The following is a 26,550-nucleotide window of genomic DNA, read 5'->3' on the forward strand; positions in this document are numbered from 1 at the left end:
CCAGAGGGCATAACTGGACACTGCAAGATGGAGGTCCCTAGGGTTGCGTCTAGGACCAGAGATATTGGCGAGTGTCATTCTATTGCAAGTAGCTGGGAGCAGTTTACATGCCAGAGGCTGTGCGCGAACAGCCCGGGAGTGGGGGTTCTCGCAGCAGAGCAGGGTAAGGCTGGCTCCCAGAGTCAAGGACTGGAGTGGCCTAGCAGATCACCGGTCCAGACAACACCACAGGGGAATGTCACACCGACCTTACAGTTCTTGTACTAATCCCCAGCTTTGCCAGTTTAGCTAATAATTTCTCATGTGATACCATGTCAAATGCTTTACTGAAGTCCAGGTAGATGGGATCTGCCACAATTCCCTTGTCTGGTAAATCAGTTTTTTTCTCAGAGAAAAACATTAGGTTAGTCTGGCACCATCTACATTTGGTAAACCCATGTTGTGTTGTATCCCCTTTTCTGTTTACCTCCATGAATTTAATTATTCTTTCCTACAAAATTTGTTCTACAGCCTGGCATACTAGTGAGGTCAGGTTAACAGGTCAGCTCACTTTTTTTCCATTTCTTAACTATAGGTACTGCATTAGCTATTCTCCAGTCATATGGTACTACCCCTAAATTGGTAGATTTGTTAAATATCCGTGCTACTGGACTTGCAATGTCAGGTACCAGTTCTTTCAGTATTCTGGGGTGGAGATCATCTGGTCCCTTCGATTTGAGTGCTTTAAGCTTGTTAAGTTTTGCTTCCACCTCAGAGGTAATCATTTCCATTTCTATGCCCTCATTCTCATCAGCCATCCTGTCTCCATGCCCATGTTCCACATTATCATCTTATTGAAAAATGAAATCTTCTGCTCCCCTTCCTTCCACCCCAGACCTGACCAGTGGTCCCATCCAGCCCAGTCTCCCCCTCAGACAGCACCAGGACATTCAAATTCAAAATGACCTTGACAAATTGGAGAATTGGTCTGATACCAACAAGATGAAATGCAATAAAGACAAGTGCAAAGTACTTCCCCCAGGAAGGAAAAATCAAACACATCACAATTACAAAATGGGAAATAACTGATTTCCAGCCCTACATTTCTATGATTCTACCTACCCATCTGACCTTGTATCCTGCCTTCCCCGTCACCCTGGATCCATCTGATACTCCAGCTAACCTGCTACCTCAGCCTTCTTGTGAATGCTTCACCAAGCCATTGGTACGTCCAGCCGAGTGCCTGGCCTCACTGCTCAGCCGGCTTAGACCAATGGTCCCTCTTGTGCAGCCAAGATCTCGGTCAAGGCCCCAGATACTAGTATGAAACGTACAAGACTGTGTGTCACATGTATATCTGCCACTGCAGTACATGTCATGTGGTAATGCAATTAAAGGTTACATCAAAATATCCTGTAGGCACAAAGGGTAGTGTTAAGGCTGCTTGCCCAACCATGTCTTGAATTTGCTTAATCACACAACATTAATGTACAGTACAGTGTGCAATTGCCCAGACTTTGTGTGTGCTCTGTTTTGTTTTTTAAAACAAAGAAGGTGAAAAAAGTAAAAACATAAAACCAATAACCCAGCAGGGTCCAGACTCCAGGTCTTCACAGCTCCACAGACAAGCTGGAAAGTGACATAAGTTTGCAGGTCGCCCATATAACCTTGACTCTCCTCCCTATTCTAGAAGAAGCATGGTGCTGTAGCCAAGGACTTGGGCTGGGTCTTAGACCACCTGCGTTAAATTCCCAATGCTGCTCCTGACCTTGGGTTTTTCAGTGACATCAGCAAGCTCTTTTAGGCATTACAGAACATTCCAGCCTTAATCTCTCTGGTCTCAGTTCCGCAAGGGCAATCATTCTTCCATTCATCCATTGTTTGTCTGTCTTGCCTATGTAGATTGTAAGGTCTTTGGGGCAGGGGTACCTACTAGGGTACTTTTACTATGAATGTGTACAGTGCCTGGTACAAAGGGACCTGATCTCAGTAAGGTCCCTTATGTGCTAGCATAATATAAATCAAGACAATAATTAACCCTGCAATTTTGAAGTGACATGAATTTAATTCTAGACACTTATTCAAACACATTGACTCATACCCAAGATTCCTTCTGTGTTTTAACACAGCTAATACAAGTGATAATCATCTCCTGCCTATTAATTAGTATTAATTACGCATAGCACCATATTCAGATGTAAAATATAATGAGCCAATTTCTTCTCTCAGTTACACCAATGTAAACTCTCAAGTTATCCATGATATACTCCATAGTCATCCCACAGATCTTCCATTGACACTACAGATTCATAAGATGGTCCATAGACATTACAGAGCAACTCCATAGATTCTACAGAGTTGCTCCATAGATATAACACATTTACTACAGGCTCACTCCACATCTACTGTAGAGTTACTCATTATAGAGTTAATACATAGCTGATCTGTAAATGCTACAGATTTACTCATTATTCCACAGATTGTACAGGGATTTTCATATATGTTACAGTGCTATTCCATAGTTACTACAGATTTACTAGTAAGTTACTTCACATATTCTAGTTGCTCCATAGATACTACAGCATTACCACAGAGTTACTCCAGATCCTACCGAGTTGCAGTATAACTAAAAGCAAAACTGAGCCCTACACCAAGAATATATTTCCCAGTCTGACAATTCTTTATTCTGACTTCCATTTATTACCCTCTCCAAAGCCCTTATCTTCCCACCATCCTCTTTATGGTGCTGATGATCATGTACAATGTGGTGTGGAATATGGACATCACCTTGTCCATGGGGAAGCTGCCAAAGAGCCGGGTGTAGACATAGAGGGCTGGACTGAATATGATGAAGACTGATGATGATGTGGGTGATGCAGGTGGAAGCCACTTTGCTCTTTCCTGGACCGGATCCTGAGCTTGACCAGCAGGACAGTGTAGGAGATGAGGAGGAGGACAAAGTATATCAAGGTGACCACGTTGCTGTCAGAGAACATCAGCAGCTGCACCACATAGGAGTCAATGCAGGCCAGCTTGATCACCTGAGGGACATCACAGAAGAAGTTGTCAAGCTCGTTGGGGCCTCAGAAGGATGGTCAGATGGTCAGAACCACCTGGACAATGGAATGTAGGAAGCCTCCTATCCACACGTCCCTCACCAGGGTGCAGCAGGCCCCTCTCTATTTGAGCTTGGTACAGTGCAGAGGTTGGCAGATGTTCCACGTATCAGTCATAAGCCATGACCTTGGCTGCCCCCAGGAGGTGGAGGAAGAAGAGCTGGGCCATGTAACCCTGGTATGCGATGGTCTTGCAGTGGGAGAAGAAGTTGACCAGCATTTTTGGATGGTTGACAGAGTAGTAGCAGAAGACCAAGTTGTCCAGGAAGTAATACATGGGGGAGCCCAGCAGGGGGACTGCCCTGCATGGTGAGGATGATGAAGAAGTTGGCTGGGAGGATGATGATGTGGAAGAGCAGGAAAAGGAAGAAGAGGATGAGCTGTACCTCATGGGTCTGAGATAGCCCCACCAGGACAAACTCTGTCAACTCCATGAGGTTCCCATGCTCCATCCCATCAGTGTGGGTCCCTGTAGCACACACAGACCGGGGAGAGGGGAGGACATTATAACAGCCACCGTTAACTAGCACCTCAATGTATAACAGCACTTTGAGCCAAGCAGAGATGTGCGGGCCAAGCACATCGGAGCTTTATTGTGGGGAAGGGGTGAGAATGGAACCCCGCACTGAGGTAACTTACATACCAAGGGGTGGACCCAGCTGCAGGGATATGGCTGCCACTTCTGCTGGCTTCTCCACAACTGGATCTTTCCCATATACTGCCACACTGCCCTCAACGGAGCTCTGCCTGTTCACACCAGCTGGGGATCTGGCACCATTTGCTCCAAGGAAGCTATGGGTGATTCACAACAGCTGGGGATCCAGTACTATTGACTCCAAAAGGAGCTAGTCTGATAAGGCCCATTTAATAGATGGGGACACTGAGGCATGGAGAGCAGCAGAAGTCACTTGCACAAGGTCACACAGAGATTCAAAGGCAGTAACGACTGGAACCCAAGAGTCCAGACTTCCAGCCCCCTTGCTTTAACCACTAACCCTACTCCCCTCCCCCCAGAGCTGGGACAGAAACCCAGGAGTCCTGACTCACGTCCCCTCTATTTTCTAACCACTAGTCCCCACTCTGATTTGTGACCTGTTTCCCTCTCTTGACAGTGCTCACCTCACTTTCTCAGCAGGTTCAGACACTTGTGTTTTGGAGCAGGTTTTAGCCAACCCATTAGCAGGTTTGGCCTCTGAACCCAGGGGCCTCCTGATTATCTCTGGGCACCTCATGGGCTCAGCTGGAGGCACATCCTTGCTGTCTTGCAACCCACTTCTCACTCTGTCTGGCTCCACATCACATGACTCTGTCTCCCGATCGCTCTGAAAGGCCTCAGTCATCTCGAGCTGGGCACCAAAAACTAGCTTTAGTTCCAAATTCCTGGGGAGGCCCTTTTACACAGACACCAAGTGAGGTATATAAACCTGGAGCTTCATTCACTGCATTGTTGTTCCCACAACATTGGCTAGACCCCTAGGCTGCGGTTTTCAAAGTGACCAGAGGGATCTGGCATACAAAAGTTCAGAGACCCAAAGAAAAACTCAATCCTCATTAAAACTAACTGGAATTTGATGGCCAAATATCTATAGGCAACCTCGAAAATTCCATCACTGGTCATGCTGGCCCCACCATGAGCACAAAACTGGGATTGTCAAGGAACTGGTTTAATGTTTGATTGTTGTAGAGTCCTGGACAGAAATCTGTCCCCAGGAGATATTATGACATGTATGAAGCTGTAGCCTACTTCACTGAGAGGGGTGGAGATGTGTTACTCTGAGGTGTGGCCTAATTCAGCTAATATCTCCTGGAATTAATTTTACTAGAGCTGGTCAAAAACACAGGGGAGGGGATCAGAATCATCTTACTCCCTTAAAACAATTCAAACTTTCTTTACATAATTCATAGAAATTTAACAATTTAAAAGAACTACCATTTTTGTGAGTTTTTTGGAGACACTTTGTTCCCATTCTTGGGGGAGTTCAAATTAGATTAATAGATTCCAAGGCCAGAAAGGACCATTGTGACCTTCTAGTCTGACCCCCTGTACAATCCAGCCCAGAGAATGTCCCCAAAATAATACCTAGAGCAGATTCTTTAGAAAAACATCCAATCTTGATTTGAAAGTTCTCAGTGATGGAGAATCTACTAAATAAGTAATTAATAATAAACTAGGCGAGATTTTCAAAGGGGATTAATGGAGCTGGGTACTCCTATCGAAAGCAAACTGGATTTAGGCACCCAAATCCAGTAGGTACCTTCGAACATTCCAGTCTGTATGGATAATGTGCGCATGCAGTTACTTTAGAGTAGATAAAACTCTCTGAAGGATAGAAACTCGCCTTCCTCACACCATAGATCCATTCATTAGCTGATGATGATGAGACGCCACCATGGGCAGATTATTCAAGAATTGTCCTATATGGGGCACCTTAGACCTTCCTCTGAATCAGGTGGTTCTAGCCACTGCCAGGGACAGGATCCTGGACTAGATGGTCCAAAGGTCTGACTCAGTTAGACAGTTCCTCTGATCTATAACAAGCAGAAGTTGTCAAATAAAATTCCAATGAATGTTGCACCCATATCAACTCAAATGCATTTAATTTAGTTTTAATTATTCATTATTAAAGCTGGTCAAAAATGAAAATTTTATTTTTCTGAGAAATGTCATTGCTTTGTTTTCATTAGAAACATCCCATAATATTGCTTTTGGATGGGGGCTGGGCAAAAAAATGAAACTGGAGACTGAAAAGTGTTTGGTTTTCAAAAATCTTCTCTAGTAAAAATGCTACTATATGGTGTATATTTTCTAGTTTGGAGAAAAGATTTCTGATATTGAAAACTTTTTCCCCAAGACCTGAAAAAATATACAAAAAAGGTTTCCATCTCCGGGTTTTCATAAAAAGAAAACCAAAAACAGCTTCCCCACACCGACAAACAAAAACCCATAGAAAAATGAGTCCAAAATGAATTTTTTTCCACGCCAAAATTATTTTCAATGACAAGCAATTTTTCTTCAAAAGTCTATTTTGCCAGGAAGATATTTTTGAGCATGGCTATTCATTATGAATTATCCTCCAAGTTGTAATTATTATCCCCATTTGATGGATGACAAACTGAGAAATGGAGCAGTGAAGTGACTGAACAATCAGAGGAATAGTTGGGATCAGATCTCAGGACACTTTGGCCTTTAGCTTTTTAATAATTAATTAACTATCTGATAGTTGCATCTGATGTCAGAGGCCCATTTCATTAGGTACGACAAAGACTCCACCTGAAGGAGCTTACAGTAGAAAAGACAGGCAAAGGATGGGAGGGAAAAGACAGCCCCAGGGAATGACTTTCCCCAGGTAACACAGCAGGTCAGTGTTTGCCTCACAACCTTTCCTCTAGACCCTGCTGCCTAATTGTAATTGTGATTATTTTAGTTTCTGGAAACTCTACAGAGAAGTAGAGGGCAAGAGAAATGTACTGTTGCTTTTGGGCTATTGAGGGCTCCAGGGAATGAGTCCCACAGGCCTTAGAAAACAGACATGGATAAATCACCTTCCCACAGCACCAATCTTTTTGACACAGAGCTCATCTGCAGACAGCACAGATCTCAGTGTATTTCCAGCAGCTCAGGCTCAGTGCAGTGGGGGAATGGCCTCTCATAATACAGTGATAGGAGCATTAGACAGAGAGATTGATAGAGCGGTGTGTATGGGGCTGGAGAGAGAGGGGCAACCAATTGCAGTCTGTAGCTCGAGGAGAAAAGACATCTCAGTCTGATGATTCCACACAGACCAGCACTGTAAGTTTGCTCTTGCAATGAAATATATTTGGGGATTACAGAGTGGCTGTTTAAGGACAAAATTGTAAATGACAATATGTATTTTTTTTCAGAGTTTCACTCTTAGCTCGATTTGGGCATGGGAAACTGAGGTAATCCAAAGCAGTTAGCTTAGGAAAGAGAGGGCAGAATATCCATGCCACAGTTTCCTCCTATTGGGAGTGGGGGAATTGATCAAATTGACACAAATATTTTTTAGAATGGACTGAGAAGTTTACATTAAAATTGTCCAAAAATTTTGACAAACACTATCAGCTCACTGTTACTTTTCTCTATGTATACATTAGTTTGTTGTTATTGCTGTCTGTCTGTCTGTTTGTACTTTTCTCTCTCAATTAGTTTGTTTTTACTTCTCTATCTACCTGTTAGCTTGTGTTAGTTCTTTGTTTCTCTCTCACTCTCTGTATCTGTTCTTTTCTAACTTGTGTCTCTCTGTTAGTTTGTTGTTACATCTATCTATCTATCTATCTATCTATCTATCTATCTATCTATCCGTCAGTTTGTGTCTAGTTCTCGCTCTCTTTCCTTATCTCTATGTTCATTGTCAACTGTTGGAAATGGGCCATCCTGATTATCACTACAAAAGGTTTTTTTTTCTCCTGCTGATAATAACTCACCTTAACTGACATGTATCCGACGAAGCTGGTATTCACCCACGAAAGCTTAAGCTCCAATACGTCTGTCAGTCTATAAGGCGTCACAGGACTCTTTGCCGCTTTTATAGATCCAGACTAACATGGCTACCCGTCTGATACTTGTCACTTTAACTGATCACTCTCGTTATAGTGGACATGGCAACACCCATTTTTTCATGTTCTCTGTGTATATATATATATATATCTTCCTGCTGTATTTTCCACTGCATGTATCCGATGAAGTGGGTTTTAGCCCACGAAAGCTTATGCTCACATAAATTTGTTAGTCTCTAAGGGGCCACAAGTACTCCTCTTTCTTTTTTCCATGTTTATTGTTACTTCTGTCTATTAGATTGCTGCAAGGGGAGTTGAGTCTAGTGGGTTAGAGCAGCAGGGCTGGGATCCAGGATTCCTGGGTTCTCTCCTCAGCTCTGGGAAGGGAGTGGAGCCTAGTGGGTTAGAGTTGTAGGGACTGAGAGCCAGGAGTCCTGGGTTCTATTTGTGGGTTTCGGAGGAAGTTCACTCCAGTGTAGAGAGCAGGCAGAGAGGAACCAGAACTACTGAGTCCCATTTCTGTCTCTCATAAGGACAGGCACCCCTTGCCCCCATAACTTGAAGCTGAGTGGTTAGGGTACTAAGCTGGCATGTGACAGACCCAGGTTCAAACCTTCCTTCTGATTGATGATGAGCAGGGATTTGAATTGTATCTTGACTTTAGCAAAGCTTTTGATATGGTCTTCCACAGTATCCTTGCCAGCAAATTAAAGAAGTATGGATTAGTGAATAGACTAAAAGGTGGATAGAAAGCTGGCTAGGTTGTCAGGCTCAGTGGGTAGTGACTAATGGCTTAAAGTCTAGTTGGCAGCTGGTATCAATCGGAGTGCCCCGGGGGTTGGTCCTAAGGCTGGTTTAGTTAATCATCTTTATTAATGATCTGGATGATGGGATTAATTGCACCTTCAGCAAGTTCGCAGATGACACTCAGCTGCGGGGAGAGGTAGATACACTGGAGGGTAGGGATAGGGTCCAGAATGACCTAGACAAATTGGAGGATTGGGCCAAAAGAAATCTGATGAGGTTCAACATGGACAAGTGCAGAGTCCTGTACTTAGGAAGGAAGAATCCCTTACATTGCTACAGACTGGGGACTGACTGGCTAAGCAGTAGTTCTGCAGAAAAGGAACAGGGGATTACAGTGGATGAGAAAGCTGGATATGAGTCAGCAGTGTGCCCTTGTTGCCAAGAAGGCCAATGGCCTATTGGGCTGCATTAGTAGGAGCATTGCCAGCAGATGGAGGGAAGTGATTATTCTCCTCTATTCGACACTGGTGAGGCCACACCTGGAATATTGCATCCAATTGTGGTCCCCCCACTACATAAGGGATGTGGACAAATTGGAGAAAGTCCAACGGCGGGCAACAAAAATTATTAGGGGGCTGGGGCACATGACTTACGAGGAGATGCTGATGGTTATTTAGTCTGCAAAAGAGAAGAGTGAGGGGGGATTTGATAGCAGCCTACAACTACCTGAAGGGGGCTTCCAAAGAGGATGGAGCTCAGCTGTTCTCAGTGGTGGCAGAAGACAGAGCAAGGAGCAGTGGTCTCAAGTTGCAGTGTGGGAGGTCCAGGTTGGATATTAGGAAACAGTATTTCACTAGGAGGGTGGTGAAGCACTGTAATGGGTTACCTAGAGAGGTACTTTTCTCATTCTCTCCTGTTGAGGCAGCTCCGTTTTGTATCAATAATTAAGTAGTCACTGGAGCAGGGACTTGAACTTGGCTGTGCCAGACACAAGATGAGTGCGCCAATTACCACACTGGAGAATTCCCTGTCCCAATGACTCTCCATTGTCACTCGCAGCAGTCATTCCTGATGGCCATGGAGAGTCATTGGCCAGAGAGAGGCTGAGATGCAGTCAAAGGTAGTGATTAGAGGAGAGGACTGGGAGTCCAGCCACCTCAGTTGTGTTCCCAGCTCTGGGATGGAGTTCAGCTCAGTGGGCAGATCCAGAACTCTTGGCTTGTGGGTTAGAGAAGGGAGCAAACTGGGAGTCAGGACTCCAGGGTTCTCTTCCAGGCTCTGGAAGGGAATTTAGTTGAGTGGTTAGAGAATCAGGAGGGAAGCTGTAATGTCTGTCTCTCACAGTGAGAGTGGAATCCCGGCTAGAACGGGGGATGGGGTGTCAGGACCCCTGGGCTGTATTCCTGACTAGAGTTCACTGTGTAATTATGACTGGGCTCGGTCACCTCCATGCTAGATGCTGCTCCCGTTTAGAGCAGTTTAAATGGGGAGTAATTCCATGGCATGCAGTGAAATTACTCCACATTCACAGCAGTGCCCCTGACAGCAGAATCTGGCCAGCCAGGCCCCCGATTCCCCTCGGTAAACTGAGGATAGTCACATTTATATACCGTTATCCAGAGCTCGTCCACCTCTGGGTGGCAAAGATATACATGAACCTCAAAAGTAGGGCTGTCAAATGATTAAAAAATTTAATCACAATTAATTGCAGTTTTAATTGCACTGTTAAACAATAATAGAATGCCAATTGAAATTTATTTTGAATATTTTGGGATGTTTTTCTACATTTTCAAATATATTGATTTCAATTAGAATGCAGAATACAAAGTGTACAGAGGTCACTTTATATTATTATTTTTGATTACAAAGATTTGCACTATAAAAAAATAAACAAAAGGCTAACTGATGATGAGAAAAGATTTGAATTGTATCTTGACTTTAGCAAAGCTTTTGATTCAGTTTCCCACAGTATTCTTGCCAGCAAGTTAAAGTAAGCAAATGTTTGTAATCAAAAATAATATAAAGTGAGCACTGTACACTTTGTAATCTGTGTTGTAATTGAAATCAATATATTTGAAAATGTAGAAAAACATCCAAAAACATTTATAATAAATTTAAATTGGTATTCTATTATGGTTTAACAGTACGATTAAAACCACGATTAATCACGATTAATTTAATCAAGTTAATTGGTTTTGAGTTTATCGCTTGAGTTAACTGCAATTAATTGACAGCCCTACTCAAAAGCAATTGGTCCTAATTCTCCTCTCCATCACCCCAGTGTGAATCAGGAGTAACTCCATTGGAGTGAGTGGGGTGTTTTCCCCATCCTCATTCCCATATTACACCAATCTTCACAAGCCAAGGGTCTGAATCAAGGAAATTAAGGTGGTTTTCACAAAAGGAGAGTTATTTAACTGATCTAATCCTGGCCCTTGCTCTTGTCCTTCCCTCCACAGCCATCACACGATGTCCTGAGAAAGAAAATGTCCAACCAAACCACCGTGACCGAGTTCCTTCTCCGGGGATTCTCTGACATTTGGGAGCTGCAGATTTTGCACGTTCTGGTGTTTCTAGTGATTTACCTGGCAGCCCTGGTGGGGAATCTTCTTATTTTCATGGCCATAGCCTTCGACCACCACCTTCACACCCCCATGTATTTCTTCCTGATAAATCTCTCCATCGTAGACCTTGGCTCCATCTCTGTCACTGTCCCCAAATCCATGGCCAACTCCCTCATGAACACCAAGTCCATTTCCTATGCTGGATGTGTTGCCCAAGTCTTTTTCCTTCTCTCCTTCCTGACAGCAGATTTTTCCCTTCTCATCGTCATGGCGTATGACCGATATGTCGCCATCTGCCAACCACTGCACTATGAGACAAAGATGAACAGCAGAGCTTGTGTCCAACTTGCAGTCAGTGCCTGTATCAGTGGGATTCTCTACTCTGTGCTACACACCGGGAACACGTTTGCATTGACCTTCTGTAATGGCAACATAGTGGATCAGTTCTTCTGTGAAATCCCCCAGCTACTCAAGCTCACCTGCTCTGACTCATATTTGAGTGAAGTTAGGGTTCTTGCCTTTAGTATATGTTTAGCCTTAGGCTGCTTTGTTTTTATCATTGTGTCATATGTTCAGATCTTCAAAACAGTGCTCAGAATCCCCTCTGAGCAGGGCCGGCATAAAGCCCTATCCACCTGCTTTCCTCACCTCATTGTGGTTTCCTTGTTTGTTTTCACTGGCTTCTTTGCTTACCTGAAACCCACCTCCAGTGCCCCATCTACTCTGGATCTTGTGGTGGCTGTTCTCTATTCCGTGCTGCCACCAGTGATGAATCCGATCATCTACAGCATGAGGAACAAGGAAATCAAAGGTGCCCTGAGGAGACTGACTGGGTGGAAGTTATTCACCAATAATTAATTTTCTGCCTTTCCACAATAAACGTTCCCTCGCTTTCCCTCTTCATTAAAGTCAATTATATCCATGACAGCTTACACTCACACAGGTCAGATTTTGATCTCAGCTGCACTGTTGCAAAGCCAGATTAACTCCACTGATGTTAATGCAGCTGGGCTGATTTACACCAGCAGAAGATCTGGCCCAGTTGTGGAGTTAAATTGGTGTACACTCTGCATGTGAGAAGAATCAGACTTTCATTCTCTGCCAAAACAATACCTGGTAGACTGCTTGGCCATTTGTACCTGATTCATGGCCACTAAAAACAAGGATGAGGATTTTCTTGCCTGTGTGTGTATAAATCAGAAATGGCTTCATTGGAACCAAAGGAGTCAGACTGGTGTTAAACTGGTATATGTGACAGAAGACATTTGGGGTGGATCCTCATTAAATCAATGTTGACTTGGATGGAGCTAAACCAATGTACGGCATTTGGGAATCAGGCCTATTGACTTTATTGGAGCTAGGCCAATTTATACCAGTTGGGGTTTGACATGTATATTTATTGCAGAGTGGCCACATTTCTTTCAGTTACTGCAGCCTTCTCACTTTGCAGCTGAGCCTTTAGAGCTGTATTCTGATCTCAGTTACACGGGAGCAAATCTGGACTCTACACTAGTGTGTTTTGGCATGTTTGTGTATATGTTGAGTAGTTGTGTGTGCAGAGGGAGGGAAGCGTCTATTTTGTGTGCTTCTATGTGTAACACTATAACAATGTCCCTTCACAGATAATTTGCAGAGATTTGAACCCAGGGCTTTCAGAGTTTCAGGCATGAGCCTGCACTGAAGGACAAAGCCTTCTAGGCTCATAAACTGACATATGTGGTCTACCCACTAGATGGGGACAAGAAGCCACACCGTGTTAGCCTGGATCGAGTGTACATTTGGGAGTGTGAGAGATCCAGATACTGGCTAGAAATTACAGGAAGGTTTCCAACTATTAGCGGGGGTGCAGTTTCTGGAGCAGCCTCCCAATAGGAGTTGTGGGGCAAACAACTTAATTAGTTTTAAGAAAGCTGGACAAATTTTATGAGTGTGATTGTATGATGGGATTCCTTGTGATGGTGGGGGGCAGGGCTTACTTTCGCTTTATGTCTTATGTTCCTAAAACTCATGCTTCAGGGTTTCATCTGGCCACTGGCAAGGGTCAGGAAGGCATCCCCCCCTCCCCAGTGCATTCTGGGTGGGTTTTTTATCTCCTTCCACTGAAGCATTGGGGATGGCCATGCCTGGAGATGGGACATTGCGTGGCATGTGCCAGGGCTCTGCATTCTCAGCCATTCTCTTTCTCTCAGGTGCTTTGCTGGCTGTTTCTTGCTTACATGCTCAAGGTCTAATTCATCACCATTTGTGGGGTTGGGAAGGAATTTTCCCCCAGCTCAGATTGGTGTTGTCTTTGGTGGGGGGTGGGGGGGGGTTGTCTTTCCTCTGAAGTGTGTGGGGTGCGGATCACTTGCCAGGATTATCTGGGTCTCTCACTTAATCATCTCCCTGCCATTGCGGGGAGGGGGGGTCGGGCACTGGTGCCCTCAGTTCCTCCTGTTCTCTGCCTGTGGCACAGAACCATCTGGTCTCCTGTGGGTCTCATTTACTTTGGTCTCGTTTCACCTGTTGGGTGTAGTGTGTGGGTGTGCAGACTGGATGATCTGGTGGTCCCTTCTGGACTTGAACTCTGTGACTGTGTGACTTTATGAATGGGTCAGGCTGCCTGGAGCCTTGTCTAGGGATCCTTTTATTATTTTTATTTAAATAAATCAATGAATGTTGTGTTATTCCTATGGTGAAAAGGATTTTCTGAAGTGAAAAGTTTTCCATTGTTTCCTAAAGACAAACTGGCTCTGGATAATGAGGCCAAATGTTTACCCTACCAAAGCCATTGGTGTGATGATATCTGCAATATTTTCTTTTATGTGATGCTCTATTATGGTGGTAAATAAATCATAATTTGTTTGGAAAAGGCCAGCTGGTTGCTCAACTTACTCCAGGGAATAACTGCAGGTGCTGAACCCAGGTGCACCTGCTGAAAAATCAGCCAGATGCCTACAGAAACTCTTTTCCTCCCGTTCACCATTGTCAAAACAAGCCTTCAGCTCTCTCAGAAAACCCCATTGAAGAGACGACACATTGACACACCCAATTCTAGATGTTAAAAAACCGATACTGCCATTGAATCAAAAAGACCCCACCCTCCCAAACTCCCACCCCCAAAAACATCTGGCACAAAGAAATGAATCAACCAACCAAAGAATAAAATCAACAAAACAAAACAAAAAAACCCAGAAGATACAGTCAAGCAAAGAAACAAACACACTCGTATCCCAAGTACAATTTTTACCCCTCTGCCCAAACGGTGAAGAGCCTTAGACCCCTTGAAAACTTTGATATGTCTACTGATTTTATGTGGAATGTGCTCAGATAGCATGGTGATGGGCAGCAGTATAAAAGCCACATACAGATAGATAGATGGGTGTGGCTGGGGATAGATAGATTTTGATATTTATGTTAGTGTAAATCTATAGTAACTCCATTGAATTGAGGGGCATTTGTCTGGATATTTACCAGTGTAAATCCCTCAGTGTGCATAAACGGATTGCACACTAGGTTCTCATGGAAACAATAATGTCATCAGTTGATTATATTTATAAAAAACAGAATGAGATGACGGTCATGGGAGAAAGATGGCCGTTTTATTTTTTGGAGAATAGCGTTGACCCAATTATTTTCCACAGGGCAGCTTTGATCTCCTTGTTCCTCAGGCTATAGATGATTGGAATCATCATTGGCGGTGCCACAGGGTAGAGAACAGTCGCCAGGAGATCCAGACCTCATGTCGAGCTGGAGGTGGGTTTTTAATGTAGGCAAAGATGCCAGTGGAAACAAACACGGAGACTACAGCCAGGTGAGGAAGGCAGGTGGAGAAGGCTTTATGCCGGCCCTGCTCAGAGGGGATTCTCAGCACTGTTTTGAAGATCTGAACATATGACACAATTATTAAAACAAAACAGGTGAAGGCTAAAGACATACCAAAGGCAAGATACGTAGTCTCACTGAGTTCTGAATTAGAGCTGGGGAGTTTGAGGAGCTGGGGGATTTTATAAACCATCCTGACAATCTGCCCTAGCTGACCCTCACCCCAAAGAGGGGCAACAGCACCTCCCCTGGATCTTACCCGATGGCAACATCCCTGGAAGGACCCTTGGCTAAAAACAGGCAGGGCTGAGGCCTAGTGGGTGTCCCAAGGGGGTTGCAGAAATAAATATGTATTTATAGCACAGAGATGTGATTTTTAGCTAAGAGCTTTGTCAAGGTTCCTCCCCCACTCTGAACTCTAGGGTACAGATGTGGGGACTGCATGAAAACCTCCTGAGCTTACTTTCACCAGCTTAGGTTAAAACTTCCCCAAGGTACAAATTAATTTTATCCTTTGTCCTTGGAATATCCACTGCCACCATCAAACTCTAACTGGGTTTACTGGGAAACGTAGTTTGGACACATCTTTCCCCCCAAAATCCTCCCAACCCTTGCACCCCACTTCCTGGGAAAGGTTTGGTAAAAATCCTCACCAATTTGCAGAGGTGACCACAGACCCAAACCCTTGGATCTGAGAACAATGAAAAAGCATTCAGTTTTCGTACAAGAAGACTTTTAATAGAAATAGAAGTAAATAGAGGTAAAGGAATCACCTCTGTAAAATCAGGATGGTAGATAGCTTACAGGGTAATTAGATTCAAAACACAGAGAATCTCTCTAGGCAAAACCTTAAGTTACAAAAAAGACACAGACAGAAATAGTCATTCTATTCAGCACAGTTCTTTTCTCAGCCATTTAAAGAAATCATCATCTAACGCATACCTAGCTAGATTACTTACTAAAAGTTCTAAGACTCCATTCCTGTTCTATCCCCGGCAAAAGCAGCGTACGGACAGACACAGACCCTTTGTTTCTCTCCCTCCTCCCAGCTTTTGAAAGTATCTTGTCTCCTCATTGGTCATTTTGGTCAGGTGCCAGCGAGGTTACCTTTAGCTTCTTAACCCTTTACAGGTGAGAGGATTTTTCCTCTGGCCAGGAGGGATTTTAAAGGGGTTTACCCTTCCCTTTATATTTATGACAAGCTTATTGACAGAAGAGCCTCAGCTGCTTTATACTCAGAGGCAAACACTAACAACTAAGGGCCAAATCCGTATTCTTTGCCTGTGAATCTGAACTGAACAAGAGTCAAATGTTCCTAACCAGTCTGCTCTTTCCTAGGCCTTTCTCCTTTGGGATTAATTACAGTGTAACTTCTATGGCAATAGAGCGATTCATTCCCACTGGGGACAGAAGTTGGAAGGAATTCATGGTGGCATAGTTTTTCTGTAGCTGATCTTCAGCTTCTGTTGGGATGAATGGCCCATCTGAATATGTGTGACGTCTTGTTTTATGTTTCTTCCTGTGTTTGAGAGTCTCATTGCATAACATCACCCTCCTGTTTTCTTGCCCAGGAATGATACTAGACCTAAGCTCCCTCTCTGTCACCATTCCAAAATCCATGGCCATTTCACTCAGGTTGATTTCTTATTCTGGATGCGTTGCCCAAATCTTTCTCCCTTTCTTCAGCAGATTTTGCTTCACTGACTGTCACAATCAAATGAAAAGGAAAGGAGTACTTGTGGCACCTTAGAGACTAACAAATTTATTTGAGCATAAGCTTTTGTGAGCTACAGCTCACTTCATTGGATGCATCCAATCTAAACCAAAATTTTCTTTCTTTCCAGGAATAATCAAATTTTTCCAGGAAAGTAGACGGATTCTGAGAAAAAAAAATTGTTTAATTGAAAACACAATTTTCTATTAAAAAAAATTAATTAACAACTAGCTTAACAAAGAAAACATACAGGGATGATTTGATCATAGTTTATAAGTATCTACATGGAGAAAATAAATTGTGGGTCAGGACTAAATAAATGATTCATTGTGAATTACCTATCGACGCTCAGTAATTAACTCCCATGATACAGTTGGAGAAATTGAGGCACAGAGTGTGCAGGACCTCAGTTGACTACCTGGGCTTAGATCTCAGGAGCTCTAGAGTCTTGGTCACCTCTCACCCCTGCTGTGTGGATGTACTTGTTATCATTTGAGGCTGGGATTCTCAAGGGATTCTAAGGGAGATAGGTGCTCAAGATGTACATGCCTTACTCCCTTAGGCTCCTTTGCAAATTCCAGCCTTCATTTTTCTGAAATTCAAAAGACGTGCTGTCATAAATATAAAGGGAGGGGTAATCACCTTTAAATTCCTCCTGGCCAGAGGCAAAACCCTTTCACCTGTAAAGGGTTAAGAAGCTAAGATAATGTCTCTGGCACTTGACCAAAATGATCAATGAGGAGATAAGATACTTTCAAAGCTGGAAGGGAGGGAACAAAGGGTCTGTCTGTCTGTGTGATGCTTTTGCTGGGAACAGATCAAGAATGCAGCTCAGAACTCCTGTAAAAAGTTAGTAAATAATCTAGCTAGTAATGCATTAGATTTCCTTTTGTTTAATGGTGGGTAAAATAGGCTGTGCTGGATGGAATGTATATTCCTCTTTTTGTGTCTTTTTGTAACATAAGGTTTTGCCTAGAGGGATTCTCTATATTTTGAATCTGATTACCCTGTAAGGTATTTACCATCCTGATTTTAGAGGGGTGATTCTTTTACCTTTTCTTTAATTATAATTCTTCTTTTAAGAACCTGATTGCCTTTTCATTGTTCTTAAGATCCAAGGGTTTGGGTCTGTGTTCACCTATGAAAATTGGTGAGGATTTTTATCAAGCCTTCCCCAGGAAAGGGGGTGTAGTGCTTGGGGGGATATTTTGGGGGGAGACATTTCCAAGTGGGCACTTCTCCTGTTCTTTGTTTAACATGCTTGGTGGTGGCAGCATAGGGTTCAAGGACAAGGCAAAGTTTGTACCTTGAGGAAGTTTTTAACCTAAGCTGGTAAGAATAAGCTTAGGGGGTCTTTCATGCAGGTCCCCACATCTGTACCCTAGAGTTCAGAGTGGGGAAGGACCTTGACATGTGGAGACCCTGGAAGAGATCAAGATAGATGCAGGGCTAATATTACAAAGGGGTTTAGGCACATAGAGATGGCGATAGGTACTTAGTGGTATTTACCTTAGCAGATAAGCAGGTTAGGCACGAAACTACCATTGAATGTCCATGGGACTTAGCCATCTAGCTCACTTAGGAACTTTGATAAATCTCTTTAGGTGCCTGTCTCCATCTTTAGGTGCCTAAATCCCTTTGTAATCCTGGCCCACAGATTAGAAGATGGGCTGGAGTCAGGGTACCCTGGTGGAGATCCTATGGCCTGTGCCATGCAGGGGTCAGACTAGGGGATCATAATGGCACCTTTTGCTTGAAATCCATTAATTTATGAACTTTTGCCTCTGGGCCTCAGCTTCTGAGATGTGCAGAGCTTCAGGGAGTGAGTCCCTCAAGCCTTTAGGAAATAGACATGGACAGACAGCCTTCTACAGCATCAGTCTTCTAATGTCAGTGAAGTTCAAAATCAGCTACACACAGCTCATCTGCAGAGAGCAACAGGTTTGAATCGAGTTCAGTCAGTTCATTCTCAGAGTGAGGGCAGTGGTGCTGGAACAATTTTCATAGTGGGGGTACTGAAGGTGGAAACCATGTATTTGGGTTGTTATTACTACTTCAAGCCAGGGGGTGTGGCAGCACCCCCAGCACCCATAGTTCCAGCACCTGTGAGTGAGGGGTGAAAGGGCTCTTAGGTAGCTGTGTCTTTGTCTTCTAGGTAGAGAAATAATGACCAAAGAACCCTGGAGCTGGAGGATTGAATGCTTCACAATCTGGGGAAAAATCCACAATGACCAGCACAGTAAATTCACTATTTCAATGAAATATATTTGGGGATTAATTTACAGAGCAAATGTAAGGCCTTAAACTTAAATCACAATTTTAACTCTTTAAGGCTTTAACTATCACTTTAGTCATACAGCTAGAAAAAAAAAATAAGTGCAAAATTTTGACTACATCAGAAATCCGAAATCAGAAAACTTTTCAGGATTTGGCAATCAAAAACAAATTTATTTTTAACTAAAACCTGCTGTAAATTGAAAATGTTAATTTGTAAACAAAAGAAAATTGGGGATTTCAGTTGCGAAAAGAAAAGAAACAAACAAACAAAAGTGTTTTTTTTTTTCAAGAATAGTAGACATTTCCCCTGGACATTTCCTGTTTAATTGAAAATCCCATTTTTTAAAATAAGTGGACAAAAAATCTCTGACTGCCGCTATTTGGAAACTGAGCTTTAAGCAAAGGTGGGAAACATTTATATCTTTAATAATACAGCAATTTCCAATCCTTTCGTTCTATTGCAACCATGTTTATTTCTGTTTCAAAGGAATAGTTATGATATGGATGGATATGGATGACGAGAGAAGCAAAAGACTCTTTTCAGAACCACCACATTTTTCTGGACAGGAGCTGTATTCTGTGCCTGTCTGGGTTCCCCTCAGATCCATCCCCAGAACTTTCCATTAGTGTAGCACAAAGCCGGACGCATCCATCGGCCGCATTGGAGGCTTAGTGAAGTGACCTGTTCATCTTAATGAGCTATTCTGAGCTGAGTGAGAACCCCTCCAGCAAACAGTGCACCCTGAAACAATCACTCCAAGAGGTTTGAACTGCTCCGCTCGTACCAGCCACCCCAGTGCCAGCAGGGTCTTCACGGTATTGTCGGTGCACACTTCCCATTTGCCTCTTCTTCGCTTCACACCCCAAGGGGTGGCACTTCCCTAGACCCAGCATGCATGGGGAAGGATTTAGGGAGACTGGTTTAGCCACCCAGAAGGGCAAGGGCAAAGCCCCCAAGATCACGAGAGGGGAGCAGGGAGGGTTGGACCCCCACAGATGGGTTGGGAACCCCCAGATATTGGCACAGACATGGGAGGAGAATGTGGGGCTGTCAGGTGCTCCTGTCCCCATTTCCCCCCAGACTGCTGTCACTCGCCCCTTCCCAGTGTCCCATCCCACCCCATCTCCTGACCCCCAAACCATCTCCTATCCACCCTCCTCATTTATCCTCCTCCCCACAGTCACCCTGCCTCTCACTGCCCCCAAAACTCCTCTCTGCCTTTCCCACCAACTCTTCCACCCCAAATCACCCTCCCCCCACCCAGTGAGCATCTGCATGGGTTATTTATTTTCATTTCAAAAATAGTTTCAGCACCTTCTCAATATTCGGCTGTGCTCAAGTGACACCCTTCAACAGAGGCAGATGCCTCCTGTTTTCAGTCACAGATTTCTGTCCAGGGTTAGATTTTAACTCACAGGGCCTATGTTTGTTGGCCAGAACACTCTCCTTTCAGCAGCTATGAGGCTGAAAGTCAGAAACAGTTTTCAACCAGCTCCTCCTCTCGCCATGCATATGCACAGTGCAATCTGTTTGGCGCGACTCCAAGCACTTCAAAGGCTGACACGCCTAACTGAGAACTAAACACTGTGGCTAATATCGCTGTCACTTTATTTCTCCCTGAGGGCCAGTGGGTGGACTGCACTCTGCTGGAGTGGCCCTTGAGCTTTGGAGACCCTGGCATGAGGATCTGAGCCCTGGTTTGATCTCTAGCTGGGCACAATAAATCAGCACCAAAACACACCAATTGTAAGAAAAGGTAGAAATACTCCACTGCAGTCAACTGATTTCCCTCTCACTCACCCTGGTGTAAATCAGGAGTAACCCCACTGGAGACAATGGGACTGATTCCCCCGTCACTCATCTTAATTGGAAACTGAGCTTTAAGAAAGACTGGGGAATGCAAATATTGTCCAATAATATGAAAATTTTAAATCCATGCACTCTATTTTATACCTTCTTATTTCTGTTTCAGAGGGATAGCTGCCAGATCGTAAAACTGAGTGAGCAGCAAAGCTGATAGTCCTCAGAATTTGTTTCATACAGACTAGTGCCTTTAAATTCAGGGTGAGAGTTGAACCAATCAGCCAAAACCTATCTATCCTGACATGGAGGACAGGTGGACTTGGAGGAGATCAAGAACAGGAGATCTTGTGTCCAAATGGCAGCCAGTACCTGGATCAGTGGGGTTCTGAATTCTGCACTGCACACTGGAAACACATTTGCAATAATCTTCTGTGGAGACAATGAGATGGATCAGTTCTTCTGTGAAATCCCCCAGCTTGCTATGACTCCTATCTCAGTGAAATTGGGGCTATTGCCTTTAGCATGTACTTTGCCTTAAACTGCTTTGTTTTTATAATTGTGTCATATGTTCTGATCTTCAAAACAGTGCTGAGAATCCCCTCTGAGCAGGGCTGGCATAAAGCCTTCTCCACTTGCCTCCCTCACCTCATTGTGGTCTCCGTGTTTGTTTGCACTGCTAGTTTTGCCTATATTAAACCCACCTCCAGCTCAATCTCAGGACTGGATCTCATGGTGGCTGTTCTTTTATTCCTTGGTGCCTCCCATGATGAATCCAATCATTTATAGCATGAGGAACAAGGATATCAATGCTTCCCTGTGGAAAATGATTGGGTCAAGGCTATCCTCCAAAAAATAAAATGGCCATCTTTCTCCCATGACCATCGTCTCATTCTGTGTTTCTTTATAAAGATAATCAACTGTTGACATTATTATTTCCATGAGAACATAACGTGCAATCCATTTATGCACACTGACGTATTTACACTGGTAAATATCTAGAAAAACTCCACTCAGGTCAATGGAGTTACTATAAATTTACACCTATATAAATAAGACCAGAATCTATCTGTCTAGCTAAGAACATAAGAATGGCTATACTGGGTCAGATTAATGGTTCATCTAGCCCATTATCCTGTCTACACACAGTGGCCAATGTCAGATGCTTCAGAGAGAATGAACAGAACAGGACAATTATTGAGTGACCCATCCTGTATTGTCCAATCCCAGCATCTGGCAGACAGAGGCTTACGGACACCTAGAGCACAGGGTTGCATCCCTGAACCTCTTGGTTAATGGGCATTGATGGACCTATCCTCCATGAACTTATCAATGTCTAGCTATCCATCCATCCCCATGCATTCCCCTCTATCTATTGATCGATCGATCAGTCTGAGGCTTTTGTACTGCCACCCATCACCATTGTATCAGAGCACTTTCCACATAAAATCAGTTACCATATCAAAGTCACTAGTGGACTTCATGGGGTCTCTGTCTCTTCTCCTTTTTTCAAGACGGGGAGTAAAATTCTGCCCCCACGACAGCCCCGAGGCCGGAGTAGCTCTCTGCCCCCAACTACCGACGCAGGGCTGGAAGACCTGTCAGCCTCTGCCATGGCCACAGGGCTCAAGGTGTCAGCTGCTGCCCCCGGCAGCAGGGCTCTTCTGCTATAATGAACCCCTGGTTTAGCGAACAAATGTCTTTGATCCCCAGGGGTTTGTTCTAGTGAGGGTGTACTGTATTTTGTTGGTTAGTTGATTTGTTTCTTTGTTCCAGATGTTTCTGGTGGGTGGGCATTTGGGAGGGCGAAGTATTTTTGATTAGATCGAAGTATCCATTTGATGTCATCAAGTATAGGGTACTACCAGATCGGGCCCCGGACCGAGCATGCGCCTATCTTCTCCTGTTCATGGTTCACTAGCAGAGACAGGGACCTCCCTGACTGGACTTAGGCATCTCTCTCTGAGCTAGCAGACACTCCTCTCCTTGGCATCTCCCATCAGCTAGCTCAGATGCCTCCCTCCTAGCATGCTGGCTTTTGTGGATCCCATTCTTAGGTGTCTGTATCTCCCTACCTGTCATATAGGGAGCCTGGGGGCTGACTCCCTATTGGTGGAGTAATTGCTGGACCCAGATTAGAAGGAGGCTAGTCTGTAAAAGAACTTACTGGAACATCTCTGAGAGTGAGATTTCATCTGGAATCACTTTCTTACTATATTAGGCATAGACTAGCGTGTTTTGTTTTATTTTGTTTGGTAATTCATTTGTTGTGTCTTTTATTACTTGGAACCACTTAAATCCTACTTTTTGCATTTAATAAAATCACTTTTGACTTATTAATTAACCCAGAGTATGTATTAATACCTGGGGGAGGGGCAAACACCTGAGCATTTCTCTCTATCAGTATTATAGAGAGTGAAAAATGTATGAGTTTATCCTGTATATACTTTACACAGGGTAAAATGGATTTATGTGGGGTTTGGACCCCATACAGAGTAGGATACCTGATTGTTGGAGACAGGAACACTTCTTAAGCTGTTTTCAGTTAAGCCTGCAGCTTTTGGTGAATGTGGTTCAGACCTGGGTCTGTGTTTGTAGCAGGCTAGCGTGTCTGGCTCAAACCAGGCAAGGCACTGAAGTCCCAAGCTGGCAGAGAAGACAGGCTCAGAAGAAGTCCAGGTACAACAGATGGCAGTTCCCAAGGGGGGTTCTGTGATCCAACCTGTCAGATCCAGTATTCTGGGAATGTGTCAGTGGCCAACCTAGTCAAGGGAAGAGCTGGGAAACATTTTTCTAAACCATTGACAGATTGTTTAACTTAGCTAAAGACATAGCAGCATCTGTCACGAACAGGTTGAGGAAACCATTTCCCATTGACAAGTTACTTTGACCAGTTCTACCAACCTGAGCTGAGAGCAAGACTCACACCCCTGCCCATTCCATGCATCTTTGGTCTCCAGGGTGCAGAGGGACTAGGAATGGGCATGTCTGAGATGATCCAGGAATAAACCTTCTCCTCCATTCACTAAGGAGTCCCTCCCCTCTTAGGTCTCACTCCCGCTGCTGTTCTAGAGTAGGTTGGTAGGCAACATCAGCCTCTGATTAGTGCAGGAATTAGGTCCCCTGAAGTTCTCAGGCCACTTGTGCATATGTGAGGATCACCAGCTAATCTAGGCTGACACCCGGGGGACTCATCTAGACATATCTAGGGCCCAAAGTACGAGCTTCTACAGCTTAAGCTTAACAGCCAGGTTGCCTGAAAGCCACTGGAACAGCCCCCTATCCTCTAGGTGGGGCACAGAGGGGCCTCAGAACACGCACTGCCCATGGGTAGTGTTTATATGGTGACACTGCGTGGCTGCAGAGATCAAGGGCTTCATTTGAGCTGGAGTCACCTCCCCCAGCCAGAAGGACAGGGTGTTGCAGACAGTTGTACTAATGAAACGCCATGGACTCTACTGGAGTTTATTCTCTGTGTGGCCCCTTCTCCTCTTCCCCATCCACGCACATCCATAAAGTCACAGAGTTCAAGGTTTTAAGGTCAGGCTTGACAAAGCCCTGGCTGGGATGATTTAGTTGGGGATTGGTCCTGCTTTGAGCAGGGAGTTGGACTAGATGACCTCCTGAGGTCCCTTCCAACCCTGATATTCTATGATATTCTAAACAACATCTAAACACCACAGCCCCGTCATACAATCCCACTCAGACATGTGTTCAGCTGTCTCTTAAAACAAATTTTGTCATTTGCCCCCCACAACTCCTATTGGGAGGCTGCTCAAGAACCTCACCCTGCTGGTGGTTATAAACCTCCCTGTAATTTCTAGCCAGTCTCTCCATCTCTCACACGCCTGAATGTACATGTGAGGTAGACTGACACAGTCTGGCTTCTTGTCCCCCTCTTGTGGTTAGGCCATGAATGGTGGTTTATAAGACAATGGACCCAGTCCCCAGCTGGTGGCAATGGATATACAGCTCCATTGGAGGGAATAGGCCAGATCCACAGATGCTGCAAATTGCTTTAGTGCCACCAAAGTCCATGGAACGTGTTGAGGATCTACCCCAGTCTTACACCAGTCTGACTCCTTTAGTTCCAATGAAGCCACTCCTGGTTTATACACACACGCAAGAAAGACAACTCCCATCATTGTTTTCAGTGGCCATGGAATGGCTGCAAGTGGCCAAGCAGTGTAACGGGTATTTTTCTGGCACAGAATGAATCTCTGATTCCTCTCGCACACACAATCTGCACCCCTTTAACTTCACAATTGGACCAGATTTTCTGCTGATGTAAATCACCCCAGCAGCAGTGACATCAGCGGAGTTAATCTGGATTTGCATTGGTGCAACTGAAATCAGAATAAGACCTGTTTGTGTGCAAGCTGTGTGGTCATGGAAATAACTGACATTAATGAATACTTAAAGATACTACGTAAGAAAACTTTAATTAGAGAAAGACAGAAAATTAATTCTTGGTGAATTACCTACACCCAGTCAATCTCCTCAGGGCAGCTTTGATCTCCTTGTTCCTCATGCTGTAGATGATTGGATTCATGATTGGTGGCAATACGGAATAGAGAACAGCCACCACAAGATCCAGAGCAGATGGGGAACTGGAGGTGGGTTTCAGGTAGGCAAAGGCACCAGTGCAAACAAACAGGGAGACCACAGTGAGGTGAGGAAGGCAGGTGGAGAAGGCTTTATGTTGGCCCTGCTCAGAGGGGATCCTGAGCACTGATTTGAAGATCTGAACATATGACACAATGATAAAAACAAAGAAGCCTAAGACTAAACACACACTAGAGACAATAACCCCAATTTCACTTAGATATGAGTCAGAACAGGTGAGCTTCAGTAGCTGGGGGATTTCACAGAAGAATTGATCCACCATGTTGCCTCCACAGAAGGTCAATGCAAACATGTTCCCCGTGTGTAACACAGAGAAGAGAATCCCACTGATCCAGGAACCAGCTGCAAGTTGGACACAAGCTCTGCTGTTCATCATTGCCTCATAGTGCAGTGGTTGGCAGATGGCGACATATCGATCATACGCCAGGACGGTGAGAAGGGAAAAATCCGCTCCCAGCATGAAGAGGAGGAAAAAGACTTGGGAAACACATCCAGCATAGGAAATGGACTTGGTGTTCATGAGAGAGTTGGCCATGGATTTGGGAATGGTGACAGAGATGGAGCCAAGATCTACGATGGACAGATTCATCAGGAAGAAGTACATGGGGGTGTGAAGGTGGTGGTCGAAGGCTATGGCCATGAAGATAAGAAGATTCCCCACCAGGGCTGCCAGGTAAATCACTAGAAACACCAGAACGTGCAAAATCTGCAGCTCCCAAATGTCAGAGAATCCCAGGAGAAGGAACTCGGTCACGGTGGTTCGGTTGGACATTTTCTTTCTCAGGACATCGTGTGATGACTGTGGAGGGAAGGACAAGAGCAAGGGCCAGGATTAGATCTCTTAAATAACTCTCCTTTTGTGAAAACCACCTTAATTTCCTTGATTCAGACCCTTAGCTTGTGAAGATTGGTGTAATATGGGAATGAGGATGGGGAAAACAGTTCCACTGATTTCAGTGGATTTACTCATGATTTACACTGGTATGAGAGAAAGTAGAATCAGCTCAAAGGACTCCAGTGCAGTTACTCCTAATTTACACCAGGGTGATAGAGAGGAGAATTAGGAACAATTGCTTTTGAGGTATTTGTATACCTCTGTCACCCAGATGTGCCCAAACTCTGGATCACATTGTATAAATGTCACTATCATCAGTTTACCAAGGGGAATCGGGGGTCTGGCTGGCCAGATTCTGCTGTCAGGGCACTGGTGCGAATGTGGGGTAATTTCACTGCAGGCCATGGAATTACTCCCCATTTAAACTGCTCTAAACGGGAGCACCATCTCACATGGAGGTGACCAAACCCAGCCATAATTACACAGTCAACTCGAGTCAGGAATACAGCTCAGGAGCCCTGATGCCCCATCCCCCATTCTAGCCGGATTTCCATGCTCATTGTGAGAGA

The 26,550-nt window shown here is 44.3% G+C and overlaps 2 protein-coding genes and 1 pseudogene across 2 annotated transcripts; 1 reads left to right on the plus strand and 2 right to left on the minus strand.

The window, feature by feature from the left end:
- Positions 1-2,697: 2,697 nt before the first annotated feature.
- Positions 2,698-3,547, minus strand: LOC102941299 (annotated as a pseudogene).
- A 7,260-nt stretch (positions 3,548-10,807) lies between these two features.
- Positions 10,808-11,782, plus strand: LOC102941532 (olfactory receptor 14A16). The gene has a single exon (XM_007070743.3). The coding sequence runs from the start codon at positions 10,847-10,849 to the stop codon at positions 11,780-11,782; it is 936 nt and encodes a 311-aa protein (XP_007070805.2). The 5' UTR covers positions 10,808-10,846.
- Positions 11,783-24,997: 13,215 nt separating this feature from the next.
- LOC102941755 (olfactory receptor 14A16-like) lies at positions 24,998-25,918 on the minus strand. The gene has a single exon (XM_007070744.3). The coding sequence runs from the start codon at positions 25,916-25,918 to the stop codon at positions 24,998-25,000; it is 921 nt and encodes a 306-aa protein (XP_007070806.3).
- Positions 25,919-26,550: the final 632 nt, after the last annotated feature.

This window comes from Chelonia mydas, chromosome 14, assembly GCF_015237465.2.
Source record: "Chelonia mydas isolate rCheMyd1 chromosome 14, rCheMyd1.pri.v2, whole genome shotgun sequence".
In the NCBI taxonomy this organism is placed as follows: Eukaryota; Metazoa; Chordata; order Testudines; family Cheloniidae; genus Chelonia; species Chelonia mydas.

What these genes read in the sequence shown, in the direction of transcription:
- LOC102941532 (XM_007070743.3), top strand. Translation starts at nt 10,847, where the DNA reads ATGTCCAACCAAACCACCGTGACCGAGTTCCTTCTCCGGGGATTCTCT.
- LOC102941755 (XM_007070744.3), bottom strand. Translation starts at nt 25,918, where the DNA reads ATGTCCAACCGAACCACCGTGACCGAGTTCCTTCTCCTGGGATTCTCT.